This window comes from Periplaneta americana, chromosome 4, assembly GCF_040183065.1.
Source record: "Periplaneta americana isolate PAMFEO1 chromosome 4, P.americana_PAMFEO1_priV1, whole genome shotgun sequence".
NCBI lineage: Eukaryota > Metazoa > Arthropoda > Insecta > Blattodea > Blattidae > Periplaneta > Periplaneta americana.
In genome coordinates this window covers 198,729,523-198,745,569 of record NC_091120.1, presented here as the reverse complement: position 1 = coordinate 198,745,569, position 16,047 = coordinate 198,729,523, and the positions used below count along the sequence as shown (strand labels likewise).

The following is a 16,047-nucleotide window of genomic DNA, read 5'->3' as shown; positions in this document are numbered from 1 at the left end:
TTTTCTTACTGTCGGGATATGGGGAGAGGGTTGAGACGATTACTTACGTATTTGTTGACATTAACTTCGACGGTCAAAATGGACACGGAGCATTTGATTTATATTGTGGAATGTTGCCGTACGCAACCGATGACAACAAATACCCTGCGTACGACTTGCCAGCGCAAAACACAGTTCGAAAGAGGTTATGGTAGCACATAGACCGTACAGACCGCCATCTGTTGCTACGACGTTCAAGTTGTACCGTACACGTTCTCAAGTTCAGATTGAACGCCTTGATTAATAGGCCACTTCTCTGACATAAAAGCTGAAATTCGCTTCAAATCGCTGACTCATCAACAGTGACGTCATGACACACTTTGAAATGAACACCCAGTATATACTGTAGAGCTGTGTCTTCTGCAACTGGTACTGACGATTTTAATTTACTTTTTTGTGGTTTATGGATGGACAATATAGAAGAATGTGTTCCAGATCTTCATCATGATTATTATACCAGAGACAAGTAGGATTATCAGAAATGTGAAATCGGTGTAGGTACAGTTGAGTGACAATGTGACCTGTTCTGGCTCTTGTTAAAAAAAAAAAAACAAAACAAAAATACGTGACAAAAAACACGTGACACATTTATGGAAAAAAAATTAGAGCAAAGCAAAAAGTAAATAAGGCGTTTTACTTGCATTTTTTTTAAATATAAAAATATTTGCACTTATACCTCTAACACTCTGTAAGTTAGAAACCCAAAATTCTTCAATGTTTCATACAGTTGGTTAAACTTTTCCCCGCTCATATGGTGTTCCGTACCTCGATGACATCTCTCCTGTCTTTCCAGCGAGCCCATACAAGAATCAAGAAGTAGAGGGCCAAGATAACCAACAAGAAGGTGGGGATGACGAAGTTCTGGGCGATGATGAGGAACAGCTGGATGTTCTTGAAGGGGTCCATGCTGGTGGCAGGCACGAGGAGGGACCCGGAGAACACCGACAGATGAGAACATCGGCAGTGCAGCTTCTCCAGAGTCACCTCTTCCCCCACCTGAAACAAGAGAAACATTACAAGTAAGCTGAGACATATATTTGTGGTTATAGTATGCTGAGAATGTCGGTTGTCCCGCGAAAATATGGAGTGATAAAAATATGGGTGAACTGACTCTATTTCCTGTTTTAAAGAGGAGTGAAGAACGCGGAAGTTAGTAAAAAATTTCACATTTTTATTTACTTCAAACAAAAGAAACAATAATTTAGATCTTACGCAAAAAAAGAAAAAAAAGAAATGGGTTTTCATTCGTTTATATTTGTTTTAAATACCGCTACTAAATGTTAATATTGTTATGTAGAATCTAGTAATGACAATGGAGTTAGGTTAGTCAACTTCGCCACATCAAAAAATTTAATTGTCAAAAGTACAACATTCCCCCATAAGGATATACATAAATATACCTGGAATTCTCCAGATGGATTGACACATAACCAGATAGATCACATCTTGATAGATAAAAGAAGACATACTAGTACAGTAGAGATTCGAGCCTTCAGGGGGGCAGACTGTAATTCTGACCATTATTTGCTAATTGGAGAATTAAGAGAAAGACTATCAGTAGCCAAGCGAGTAGAGCAACAAGTTAATATTAGAAGATTCAATATTCCGAAATGAAAGGACGAGGAAACTAAGCAACATTATCAGGTCGAAATTTCAAATAGGTTTGCCGTATTAGCAAGTTTCGACGAAGTCGAGGAAGAGTTAGATGTTGATGGCGTGTGGGAAAATATCCGAGATAATATCAAAATTGCAGCTGAGCAGAGCATAGGTTATTATGAAACAGTAACAAATATAAATGATACTCAGGAGGAAATTAAACACACAATAAATATGGGAAATGCCTGTTATTATTTGGTTGAGAAGTTTTTATCATCCAGTCTGCTGTCAAAAAATCTGAAAGTCAGAATTTATAAAACAGTTATATTACTGGTTGTTCTGTATGGTTGTGAAACTTGGACTGTCACTTTGAGAGAGGAACAGAGATTAAGGGTGATTGAGAATAAGGTGCTTAGGAAAATATTTGGGGCTAAGAGGGATGAAGTTACAGGAGAATGGAGAAAGTTACACAACACAGAACTGCACGCATTGTATTCTTCACCTTACATAATTAGGAACAATAAAACCAGATGTTTGAGATGGGCAGGACATGTAGTACGTATGGGCGAATCCAGAAATGCATATAGAGTGTTAGTTGGGAGGCCGGAGGGAAAAAGACCTTTAGGGAGGCCGAGACGTAGATGGGAAGATAATATTAAAATGGATTTGAGGGAGGTGGGCTATGATGATAGAGACTGGATTAATCTTGCTCAGGATAGGAACCAATGACAGGCTTATGTGAGGGCGGCAATGAACCTCCGGGTTCTTTAAAAGCCAGTAAGTAAGTAAGTAAGTATGTTATGTAAAACATGGTAAATATGATCTATCCTTCTATGTAAAATTGTCCCATAAAACCGGTAGTAAGTATCATTTTTTTATATACATAATCAGTCTAAAAATTTAGTAGATCTACAAGTAGCAATTACTCACCGATTACAGAATTCACCTTCCAGTATCTTTCTTAAAGTTTTTAAAGAGCACTGATATGGACACCCCTCCTGTTTTTAAGAGCTTTGATGTCATTTTTAAATGCATTTTACACAGTTTAAAAAAAGGCACCACTTCGAGTATGGTGGTAATATTTTTTTTGGTAGGTTGTTTTACGACGCTTTATCAAGATCTTAGGTTATTTAGCGTCTGAATGAGATGAAGGTGATAATGCCGGTGAAATGAGTCCGGGGTCCACCACCGAAAGTTACCCAGCATTTGTTCATATTGGGTTGAGGGGAAAACCCCGGAAAAAACCTCAACCAGGTAACTTGCCCCGACCGGGAATCGAACCCGGGCCACCTGGTTTCGCGGCCAGACGCGCTGACCGGTACTCCACAGGCGTGGACTGGTGGTAATATAACCAATCATATTTAGTTTTTGATATGGTTTCGTGTCCCACCGTTTTATCCATTGACTCACCAATAACATCACTAGATGAAGGTGACGTAATGGAATTACCAATTCACAGATTTAACTTTCATTTTAAGCCAAGTATTGAGAATTTTCCTCATTGAATGCAACTGATGCATTTTCCATTGACTCCTCGAGAATACGTTTTTTCGTTTTAAGAAAACTAAACAATGTCTTTTGTTTTGCCATCGTACACTAAATATTTTGTATTTACTATATACCGGTATTTATATACAGAATGAATACCTGGTTCATAATGTGACAACGTTTTTAGTTTGTGTTTGAATTCACCTTATGGTATTGCTGGCGTTTGTGGTTTTGAAGGAATTTTAGATAAGAGCGTAAATAGCCATCGTAGCTGACGCGCCCTTTTCAAACCCCATTAACAAACTAACTACAGGATGTACCGTAAATAATAACATGAATTTAAAAGTGTCATTCTTTGAGATATTTCAAACAAAAGAAGCGTAATATGTTGTTGTTTTCTAATACCAGGCGTTTGACAATAAAGTCATGTGACCTCTTGCACTCCAATATTTTTCAAATATATTATCATGGTCAGCCACTGAAGCACAGATTTTGAGGTGTTCCGAATCCATTTCTTGGTTTGAGTTGCACAATGGGCAGTTAGGGGACTGATATATTCCAATTCTATGCAGGTGTTTGGCCAAACAATCATGGCCTGTTGCCAATCTAAATGCAGCTACAGACGATTTGCATGGTAAATCGGGAATTAACTGTGGATTATGATGCAGAGAGTTCCATTTTTTTCCCTTGGGATTGAGTTATCAAATTTTGTTTGTTGAAGTCTAAGTATGTAGATTTAATAAATCTCTTCACAGAGTAATACGTAGATTTAGTAACAGGTCTGTAAGTAGCAGTGCTGCCCTTCTTTGCTAAAGCATCCGCATTCTCGTTTCCCAGGATTCCACAATGGGATGGTATCCATTGGAATACAATTCTTTTATTGAGTGATATTAATTGAGAGAGCATTTTAGTTATTTCTGCTGTTTGAGATGAAGGTGTGTGTTTAGAGACTATTGATAGAATAGCTGTTTTGGAGTCTGACAATATAACTGCATTCCTAAATTTACTGATGTGGCATAGAAGGTTCCTGAGACTTTCACTTATTTCAATTTCACCATCAAAACTTGTTGTTCCATATCCAAGAGATCTATAAAGTGAGAAGAGTAGCACGTAACACCTGCACCGGCACCTTGTTCTCTGGAGATCAAGGATCCATCGGTGTATAAATGAAGCCAGTTTTGTGGAGGGTCCTAATATTAACTGTCTCTAAAGACAATTGTTTCAGTATTTCAGTGTTTACTTCTGATTTCAGTATTTCTTCTGTTAAATTTAGATTATATTCTATATTTAATAGAGTTAAAGGGTTTGGTTTAATTTGTAAGTTTTCTTTTAAATTCGGGATATTGATTTTCTGTTTTAATTCTTGAACAATGGATATGAAACTTTTTTGAGTCTTCAATCTACAGAGAGGACTGTATGAATGCCAATTGTTTCCTGGTAATCTGATAAGTTTTTCATATTGAATCAGTGCTTTTTCTTCTATTGTCATTTTGATGCTGTTAATATTAGTGAGGAATCTCATAGAATCTATTACTTTTACTTTTAAGAAAAGTAAACAATGTCTTTTGTTTTGCCATCGTACACTGAAAATATTTTATATTTACTGTATATCTGTATTCATATACAGGGTGAATATCTGGTTCGTAATGTAATAACGTTTTTAGTTTGTGTTTGAATTCACCTTACGGTATTGTTGGCGTTTGTGTTTTTAAGGAATTTTAGATAAGAGCGTAAATAGCCATCGTAGCTGACGGGCCCTTTTTAAACTCCATTAACAAACTAACTACAGGGTAATCCGTAAGTGATATAATTAATTTAAAAGAGTTATTTTTTTTAGATATTTCAAGCAAAGGAAGCTTATTATAATTTTGGTCTTTTTTGCTTCCTTTTCGAGATAAAAATTGTTTGATATGAACATTTCATAGCGCGTTTTGGAAAAGCCACTGATATAATTCCCAATACGTTCAGTCAATTTAAGAGAGCAGTGAATTGTGATACTACATTATTGAAAGAAGTTTAGTTTTGCCCGTTAATTGTTCAGAAATTTGATCCGAATAATTATAACATAGGAAAATTTCTTTGCAGAACGAAATTTATATTTATTCAGATCAAATTTCTGCACATTTGAAGTACAAAAAACTAAAATTCTTTCAATCATTTATTATCAGAACACACTGCTCTCTTAAATTGACTGAGCATATTGGGAGTTGCCTTAGATTGTACGTGGTTCAATACTTTATTTTTTAGAAGTTTCTTTAGCTGAAAATATATACGTTTTTGGGCTCATGTTCGGTGCCCGTGTCACGATCCCACGAAAAACTTTAAATCAACTTAAACAATTTAAAATTTCTGATGCAACGATTGATGCCATATCATTTATCTTAATGTTTTCTTTTTCCTTTCAAATTGTCACACAATTGGTTTTCATGATTATTCTTTATTAATTGATTAGTAGGCAGATCTATTCGAACCCTTATTTAGGGCGGCTTTTTTGTTAATTAAAATTTATTTGAAGGGTTCAGAGCCATAGTGGGCCAAGCGCCATTTATTAAAAACGGAGAAAGCAGGGGTTAAAGTTAAGTGAATACCATAGTTTAATGAAGATTGACATATTATTTAGTTTTAATGTGTATACTTTATATTACTTGCTATATGTTTCCATTGAATTATGGTAATAACTTCAGTTTAACCCTTGTTTTCTACGGTTTTATTAAATGGCGCTTGGCCCACTATGGTTCTGAACCCTTCATTTACAAGAGCACACTTATAGTGCAACAAGATTTGTTAGTAGGAACACTCTGAATCAAAGGGGGCGTGCTGTCCTGCCATCAATTTATGAACATTGAGTATCACTTACGTAGGAGATTGCATGTAATGTAATCTTACTTGGCAGTCTTCGTTGTTCCACCTCATGGTCTCCATATCCCATGACCGGCATTGCATGGTCTTGATTTCAAACGAGTAATTCACTGTCACCGTGTGAGAGGCGTTTACAGCCTAGAAAAATAAAGAACTAAAAGCTAATTGATATTTTTGAAACATGAAAATTCACTACTGGAATTTACCTTCTTCAGTTCCTACCACGAGCATCTACAACATATAAAATCCCACTCAAAACGCCGGCCTAATCTTCAGACATAAAATTACGACTATGGCAGAAAATCGAGACCTAAAATGTTTGTGTCTTAATAAAAATGGTAATGATGTTGCAGAAAAAATATGCGAAGGTATTCTCGTATGATACTTCCTGCTCTGTCTTACAGAATTACGTTTAATTATCGGTATTTTAATAAATTCGAGTGTATCTCTCTTAAACTCTAAAATATTTAAAACTAGTGACTTGTACAGCAAATGCTGCAAACAAAGTTCATTAGACGTTCAAATAAACATTTTTCAGATTTATTTTCAATGAAGAATACCAGATATTCTGAAAGATATTTGCTTCCATAATAATGAAAGATACTATCTCTCGAGCCAATATTGAAGACAACCACGCATATAAATATCTACACCACACCGCCATTAAATATATGAAAAAGACCCAATCCCACTTGATTAACAACTATAAAAATATTTGATTTTTAATAATATTATTATCTTACGTAAGTTTTATAGCTTTCAGTAACTTATACTATATATAGGGGAGAGTCGGGTAGTATCGGACATCGGGTAATATCGGACAGTGAGTTTCTTTCATCTACCACACGATGATAGTACCTGATTGACATGGTTACGTTTCTGTGATGTCTCATAGAGAAACGTAACCATGTCATTCAGGTACTACCATATGGTTGTAGATGAAAAAAACGCACTGTCCGATACTACCCGATGTCCGATACTACCCGACTCTCCCCTATACTATAGAGCTGCCACTCAGTAAATCTAATTTAAGTTATTCTCTAAATCTACTTATATAACCCCAAAACGTTTCACTTTCATATAATCAATAGCACTAATGAAAAATAGTCACATCATGGCATTAACTACAATAATATTTCATTTGTAATGGTAATAATGTCATCAAACCACCTCAAGTTTCGTAGTTTTTAATATCCAATACACAGCTTTACCCAGAAAATTACACACCGCAGAATTGAACCTGTGAATTATTTTTAGTAAGTTAAGTTTTTAATAACAAATTTAATTTGAGCTCTAAATATGTCAGTGTAATATTGTTTACTGTAGTGTGTGTTTTGTTTTATTCTGAAATGCAATTAGCTAGTTATCAAAACTGACGACAGATGGATGTTAGAAAATAGGAAAATTATGTTGAAAAATTGACATTTCACTGAAAACTACTATTTTTATGAAAAACTTTGAGTTAAAGCTTCAAAATGAGGAGTTATTTATTAAAATCCGTTCAGCCGTTTTCCCGTAATTTCCATTACCAGTTCAAATTATATATGTTGAATTTGAAGGTATGATTACATCAACAACAATGTGAAATATTTCATGTATTACTTTTGCACTTTGTTGTTTGCTAATGCTCTTGGCTTTGAATATCCTCCATCTGCCGTCCTTTGCACAATGTAATAAGAAGTAAAAAAAAAAAAAAAAACAAAACTTAGCTGTAAATTATATGGCTTGTAACATACGTAGTTGTATACCTTAAAGGTATCTGGATGCGGCAGAATACCAACATAAAACCAGTCCTTGTCCTGTTGGCACACACCGTCCACAAACACGACCAGTTGGCCATCTTCTGAAGGAGCTTGGTGGGGAATCGTCTCCGAGTACAGGTCGAAGTGCTCCAATGAGGGCCGCATCCCTGTAGTGACCACAACCTGCAATGCACGCAACTCAAAGAAATAAGCTATGAAATCAATAATTCTCTACTATTATCATTATTACGAGTGTAATGTGGATCCATCGCTTGTGGTGCATTCTGGACTGTCTCTGACGAACTAAGTAGGTTAGGCTTCTCGGTACTATAGTCGAGACGCTGTTATTCCCGGCGTGACTCCTCCTCTTTGCTTACGTCTTAGGAAATGGAGGCTCTATAAAGTCTAGGTAGGTAGTATCGTTCGCCATTTTTGTTCTTTCGTTGCCGAACTACCATACGAGGAATCTATTTGCCACACCTTTAAACATTATCATGTCGTAGCTCCTATGATAACAATTCAAACGCACTGTAATTCAGCAAATAATTGAGCGGCAAGTAACATCTTCGTGTGATTTCTGCGAACGCCAACGAAAGAGCCAAAATGGCGGGCGATTATATTAAGTAGGCCTATTTATCGAGCCTTAAGAAATGAATAACGTCTTCCTCAGCGAATCACAAGACGCACACGTTTAAATGTAGCCGATCTGCAACGCGATTGGCTGCCGGAAATTAGAGCGACGGGACTACAGAAACCGAAATTATTGCTGCTATCATAATACAGTAGTTAGAAATAAGTGCCAGTTGCGTTTGTTGGTGAAAGAAAAATTCAACCTGATAACTAGAACCAACTAGGATACGTAGTAATGGGGGGAAATTGGTTAGTTTTCAGTCCAGTGGCGTATGAAAAAATTTGTCAAGGGTGGGAGGTCATTATTAAAATTTTTTACAGTTTACATTATCGGTATTTTTAATTTTGTGTATTATTATTATTATTATTATTATTATTATTATTACAATATGAACTTTCAAATGCACAAAATGTTAAAGAAACATTTTACAATAAAGTCAGAACTCTAACGAACGTGTGAACACAATTCTTAAAATGAGTTTAAAATCGACAATGCACAATATTTAACATTTTTACTACAGAACTACCAAAACAACTTTTTCAGTATGTTTCACACCAAGTTACATATTATCATATTGTGTCAGCTTCATTTATTACAAGGTCAGTACTGGGCGGTAGATCTCTCTATAATAAAGATAGCATTGTTATAATTCGAGTGTGCAGCAGCACCAAGCACAGGGTTATATTGACGGAGGGATAGGAGGACTATGCCCTATGTCGATGTAGATTTTGTTACTCTGACAGTGAAAATTTTGAGAAGGGAAAACGGTTATGGATAAAAAATATTCAAATCTAAATATGTAATTAAAAAATTCAAGGGGGGTTGAAACCCGATAATCCCCCCCTTGCGTACGCTCCTGAGTTTCACCCTTAGGATATTAACAATGGTTATTAGAGGAGAAAAATTCGCTCCGGCGTCGGGTATAAAACCCGGGTCCTTAGTTCTACGTACCAAGTGCTCTAACCTCTGAGCTACGCCGAAGTTCAGTCGACAGCACCGGGTCGAATCTCTCTCCTCCAGTATTGGAGTCAGGCTACAAAGAGAAAAACACTGGAGGAGAGGGGTTCGATCCGGTGCCTTGGACTGAACTTCGGTGTAGCTCAGAGGTTAGAGCACTTGGTACGTAGAACCAAGGACCCGGGTTCGATCTCCGGCGCCGCAGCGAATTTTTCTCCTCTAATAACCATTGTTATACCATAACAGATATATTCTGTAGGACCAAAAATTAATGTTTACGTAGATTCTTAGGATATTAAGTAATCTGATCCAGACTATAGCACTGCTGCCACCATAAACTTACCCTCAGTTTGTGAGAAGCGTCGTGCAAGGGCTTGAACTGCAGGTAGGGGGTCTGTCCCTTGGCGGCAGTGCTCTTGTGCACAGTGATGCAGTCCTCCAGCTCCTCGTCGTTGTGTAGCGCTGAGGACGGCACCGTCACACTGCCCTCCACGACGTCCTCACCCCAGCTGTTGACGTGTGGGGCGACGTACAGGCTGATGGGTACAGACTTAGCAGGCAGCCGGAAGGGTTTGTCCAGGGCTCTGTCCCACAGGTTGGCCACCACGAACTCCGTGTTCACTTCGTCACTGTCCGGGTCCCACTGGAATGGGTTTTTCTTCATGATGCTCACCTGCAGAGATGTGCGAGTTTAATTATACAGGGTGAACAATAAGCATGGAATTTTGCTAATAACTTCTTAAGTTTTAATTTTACAAAAAATAATGTCTTATACAAAAGCTGTTGGAAATAAACCATACAATATGGCACCAGTGTTCGAAAAAAAAAGTTAGTTATTAAGGTATACAAGGTGTGAGAGTAAACTTTATTTTTTTCTAATGTCACCCTGTATTAAAATTCATAAATTCTGAAGATCCATTAAATGTTACATATACATTTGTATAAATGTTACCTGTCTCATGTCTTTTAACTATTTATTAAACTCGTTCGTCGTCTTAAAACTTGAGACAAATAAGTAGGTATGTAAAATCATGTTGAGTAGGCCATAATAGTACATTATGAAACGAGCCTATAATGGTAGTAATTAAGACGCGAGCATGTTTATGAAACGAGCGCAAGCTCGTTTCATAATTTTCATACGATCGTCTTAATTACCATTATAGGCAAGTTTCACACGACTTTTTATGCTCGACCATATTTCTAACTTGAAATTATTCATAAGTATTCATGTTATTCTTATCTGACTGGGGAGCGGAACTGACCTTATGCAATATCTCGTAAATTGTGAGATGTGCGCAGACGCGAAAGTATTGATTTTTTCCGAGAAACAGATGTCATTGACCTTGATATAATCTAGAGAGTAAAATAAACATTAATCTTGATATAACCTTGAAATTGATTTAGACATTGAAAAACGAGATGACAAGTTGAATTTATTTGAATATTATTTACAATTAACGGTAATTATTATAGTAACAGAACATAACCTTCTGCGACAGTATTGGATTTCCAGCCTCCGTGACGTTTCGCTAGTTGTCTTTCGGCTGCATACCCGAGAATAATCGATACTTGCGCTTTCATATTGCTACAATGGTGTTTTCTGATTGGTGGAACACCTGAACTTTAATGAATAGGTGTACTTTAATGAGGTCCATTAAAGGGCTGGTACCAGGTGTATAATTACTACATTTCGGTATGGTCGGGCATAAAATTGAATAAAACACTATCACTAACCAAACAGATGGCTAAACTTGTATATAGGCATAAGCAGAAAGAAAGAAATACATACTAGGTTCAAAAAGTTCCCGGAATTTGCTAGCATCATAGAAACAACGTACCTTAAACACTATTCTACAGCATTCCCTTCAAAATAGTTGCCTTCCGCAACAACACACTTTTGCCAACGCGTGTAGAGTTCCTGGAAGCAGGCCTGGAAGCCATTTTGTGAAACCCGTCTTAGTGCTCTCGTCGCGTTTGCGATAACCTCTTCAGCATTGAATCTCCGTCCTTTCAGATGACTTTTCAGACGGGGAAACAGAAAGTAATCAGGTGGTGAGAGATCAGGAGAGTATGGTGAGTGATCCAAAGCAGTTATGTTGTGCCTGGCAAGAAAATTCTTTACAATAATTGCGCGATGAGCAGGTGCATTGTCATGCATAAGGAACCAGTTGTTTTCTACCCACTTTTCTGGACGTTTCCTTCTCACTGCGTCCCAGAGGCGACGGAGGGTTTCTACGTACAATTCTTTCGTTACAGTACGACCTTCTGGAATGAACTCATGGTGCATGAGACCCTGAGAGTCGAAGAAAACTTCCAAAATAACTTTGCTTTAAGTGTGCTTAAATGCGACAGGCTCATGTCAGTAGATTTACTGGCATATGAAAGAACTCCTGCGTGACAAAATTCCGGCACATCCGGCGATGCTGATATAACCTCTGCAGTTGCGAGCGTCGTTAAATAAAACATAACATTTAAAATAACTTTGCCTTTGGAAGTGTCCCTAGGAAATTTTTGCTTCCGAGGAGATGTTTTCGATTTCCACTCAGATGACTGTCGTTTAGGGACTGGGTCGTACAAGTAGCACCAGTTTCATTTTGTTTAAGAAATCACCATCTGCATCAGCCATACTGATCATGTCCCCAGCAAAACACAGAACTTGATGTTTGTACTTTGCTCTGTGGACATAATTACAAAATGCGACGAACAAACAAAACACTATGATAAACAAATGCCTACAACTCAAAACCAATAATTGCCATTATCAACAAACTTTAAGGAAATGACATCATGAATGTTACCAACAAAACAAATGTATAATATCCCTTGTTATATATTAATACGAAAAATGGTAGTAAAATTCCGGGAACTTTTTGAACCTAGTAGTAGATTAAACAGAATGAATTCGGTTGTGCATCATATTTGACCGCGACAGAAGTTACCTCGTTTATACAAGAGAAAATATTTCAACCATAAATAAATTGCCATTGCTTCTTAAAGGACCGACAATTTTGCTGGCAATATAACATAATCTCAATTTCTGTTCTTACTAAATGATTCACGTTTTCTTATTTATTCCTGTGCAGAAACTGACATTTGTCACATCGTCGTTGTGCTTACAAAATCGTTATGTGCATTTAAACAGATTTTTCAGCAGAAAAAAAAAACATAATCACTTCTAATTTCCTTGATTTTCAAAGCTTTCGGTATAATTTCATAATTTTTCATGTCATGATTTACATTTTACCGAAAGTAGCTTTGAAAGTCAAAGAAATTAAAAGTGATAGACTAATGCTTTTTTCTTTCTTATGAAAAATCTATTTAAATGCATCTAGTGGATTTTATAAGTGCAATGACGACATATTTTATGTACGATACATGCGTAACATAGACCTCTAAGATGGTTAAATGCTAGCGGGCTGGGCTTATAATCCTGGGGCCCGGGTTCAAAGTCTGGTTGATTCATCGTGAACTTGTAACAAATACCTTACTATAATAATACCGGACAGCTAGCAGTTTTACGTGCGAACGACGATGGTGCTGCTACCTACCTGCCGGGATGGAGATACTCGCGAAACAAGCTGTAATCAACTGCAATGTATATTGTTGCTGGGCTAGTTAATAGTTTTATGAATTAGTACTAGTGTTAAAATGTGAAGGTGTATGTGTGCTGTTTATAATTGTGACAATTGCAGCATTACAAATTGCTCCAAATCGTACTTTCGATTTCCGACAGTTCATAAAACGTAAGTCAACAACATTCTTTAGTGGACCTAATTCCTTCGTCTTTGTGTTGATAGAAAAATAGAAATTCCTTCTTTTTATTTAGACCTAATAAATAAATAGAAGTTAAAATGTATTGGATTTTAAGGTTTTATCAAATTAAGTTTTATTGTTGTCCACATGCCTTTACTAATTATTACAAGCATCAGATTACTATCAATTTTATCTTTGCAGTTGTCAGCAATGCGTATATAAAACATTACTGTAAATTAATTCCTAATATCAGATTGATTTTGTCTCGGTAAACCAAAGAAAAAATATGTAACAATTAATTACGGAAAGTAATATGAAGTATACAATATTTCTCATAATACGCAGCTTTGATATAAGATAATAATTTTACATTAAATATTATTCAACATTTCTTAAGTGTTTCATATATAATTCCACATTAGTAACTCACGTTTTAAACAATAGTCCGAGTCTCGCTATGTTAATATTTGTATATGTGGACGTAATTCCATCCCTCTGCGCTAGATGTCAGGTCCGCGATTTTTCGTACTCACGCCAATGCTGCTAGTACTGGGTGTTTATTTCAAAGTGTGTCATGACGTCACTGTTGTTGGGTCACCGATTTGAAGCGAGTTTCAGCTTAAATGTTAGAGAAGTTGCCTATTATTTAAGGCGTTCTTCAATCTGAACTTGAGAACGTGTACGGTATAACTTGAACGTCGTAGCAACCAATGGCGGTCTGTACGGTCTGTGTGCTACCATAACCTCTTTCGAACTGTGTTTTGCGCCAGCAAGTCGTACGCAGGGTATTTGTTATCATCGATTGCGTACGATAACATTACACAACACAAATCAAATGTTCCGTGTCCATGTTGACCGTCGAAGTTAGTCAACAAATACGTAAGTAATCGTCTTAACCCTCTCCCCATATCCCGACAGTACGTATTTCCAAACAGTTCACATTACTGCCACTACCGGCGTTACCGTACGTATCGGCACGTACTCTTCAGAATGAACGCCGTACTTGCTAGCCAACTTCTCTGCCTCTTAGATTATACACCTGAGCTGCGGAAGTGTAGGAAGATTGAATTCTCTAGGCTCATCAGCTAGCCACATGACGGCATACAGCGAGCCAAGACACATTTTGAACTGAACACCCAGTATACAGCTGTCCGGTATTATTATAGTAAGGTATTTGCTTGTAACTTCTGTTGGGCAAGCTCTGGTCCGGGCAACAGAGAGGTTCTTCTGTGGTATCCCCAATATCTCTACATCATTCATTACGAATATAGTGTACACCCACCACTTGTGGTTCATTCTGGATGGTGGTCTGTGCTTCTTGGCACTAGCAACATCTATAAGTGCTATAGAGCGAGTTGTAAAGGGCTCTGTCATTGCATAAAGGAAATGAGTAACAAATTTAATAAGCATGGAATGATATATGATACAAAATATAGAAAATAAAAAGAAAATAAGACAAGAAGAGATGCAGAAATATAGTTCTATAAGGTTATGGTCACAGTACTTGTAATATATGAAAGCGAAACATGTAGTAAATAAACAGGAACAAATAAAGAAAAACGGTATGGAAATGAATAATTTTTAGAAAATTAAAGACTGAAATTTAAGAGATAGTCGTGATGAGTAAGAAACACTTGGTCGTCTCAAGTAAAGTAAATCAATAATGCTATTGTCTGGAGTGTTTTCAGCAGACTGCGATGTCCCACCTGAAGTCCAATGTACGGTTCCTTGTCTTCTATTTCTTGAGCCAATAATCTCGGTATCTTGACTCCTTGACCAGACGATTCTTGTCCAATTAACTTGTCTGCCAATTTAGTGGGTTTGTCAGCCTGTAAAGCAAGATATGGTGGTAAATATCTAAGCCTCGATACAAAAAAAAACTCTTAAGATTCCAATACAGCCTCTTTCACAAGTGGCACTGAAGTATCCTTCATATGAAGCTGTATTTCAGTGTTGTACCAAACATTGATTCGATATTAATATAATTACTAGTAGCAGAACAACTACTGAAACCACCACAACTAAACTATACAGTGCTGCTGTCAATAGTAATCCCGGTATGTTACTGTTATATATATATATTGCTACCACTCTGATATTAGTATTGCTATTGGTGTTACTGTACTACTGAAATTAATGTTGCTCTTGCTAACATTATTGCTGCTATCATATTGCTACTACTGTCATTACTGCTACTATCGTCATTGTTGCTATTACTGCCATTACTTCTGTAACCGTCATTATTGCTACTATTGTCATTACTTCTGCTACAGTTTATTGTTGCTACTACCACCATTATAGCTACTACAGACGTGGAAAAATTATTAGCAAAATTGAAGATTTTTACAATATATTTTTACAAAATATGATTCTTCAATTTAGACTACAGTTGACATTTTTGCGTATTTCCAAATTATTAGCAAAACTGAAGATTTGTATTGTATATTTTTAGAAAATTTAACTCTTCAATTTGGACTACATTGGATATTTTTGCATATTTACAAATTATTAGCAAAACTGAAGGTTTTTATTGTATATTTTTACAAAATTCGATTCTTCAATTTGGAATACAGTTGACATTTTGGATATTTTCAAATTACTAGCAAAACTGAAGATTTTTATTTTATAGTTTTATAAAATTTGACTCTTCAATTTAGACTGTAGTTGACATTTTTGCTAATTTATAAATTATTAGCAAAATTGAAGATTTTTTATTATATATTTTTACAAAATTTAACTCTTCAATTTAAAACTAAAGTTGACATTTTTGCATATTTCTGTCTATTGTAATGATAAAAATATGCAAAATTATCAACCGTAATCTAAATTAAAAAGTCAAATTTTGTGAACAGAATTATCATAAAAATCGTCAATTTTGTTAATAATTTGTCCACGTCTGTACTACCATTACTGTTACTACCGCCATTGTTGCTATTACTGTTATTACTTCTGTAACCGTCATTATTGCTACTATTGTCATTA

At 36.2% G+C, this 16,047-nt stretch overlaps 1 protein-coding gene across 1 annotated transcript in view; it reads right to left on the bottom strand.

Annotated features, from left to right (window-relative positions):
* The window catches only part of LOC138698986 (polycystin family receptor for egg jelly-like), an 82,453-nt gene that overhangs the window by 19,388 nt on the left and 47,018 nt on the right, over positions 1 to 16,047 (bottom strand). Inside the window, exons 16-20 of the mRNA XM_069825173.1 lie at positions 14,772 to 14,894; positions 9,656 to 9,985; positions 7,731 to 7,907; positions 6,010 to 6,120; positions 805 to 1,035 (exon numbers count right to left, since the gene is read on the bottom strand). Of these exons, the coding sequence (XP_069681274.1) occupies positions 805 to 1,035; positions 6,010 to 6,120; positions 7,731 to 7,907; positions 9,656 to 9,985; positions 14,772 to 14,894 (972 nt within the window). The remainder of the gene's footprint in view (positions 1 to 804; positions 1,036 to 6,009; positions 6,121 to 7,730; positions 7,908 to 9,655; positions 9,986 to 14,771; positions 14,895 to 16,047) is intronic.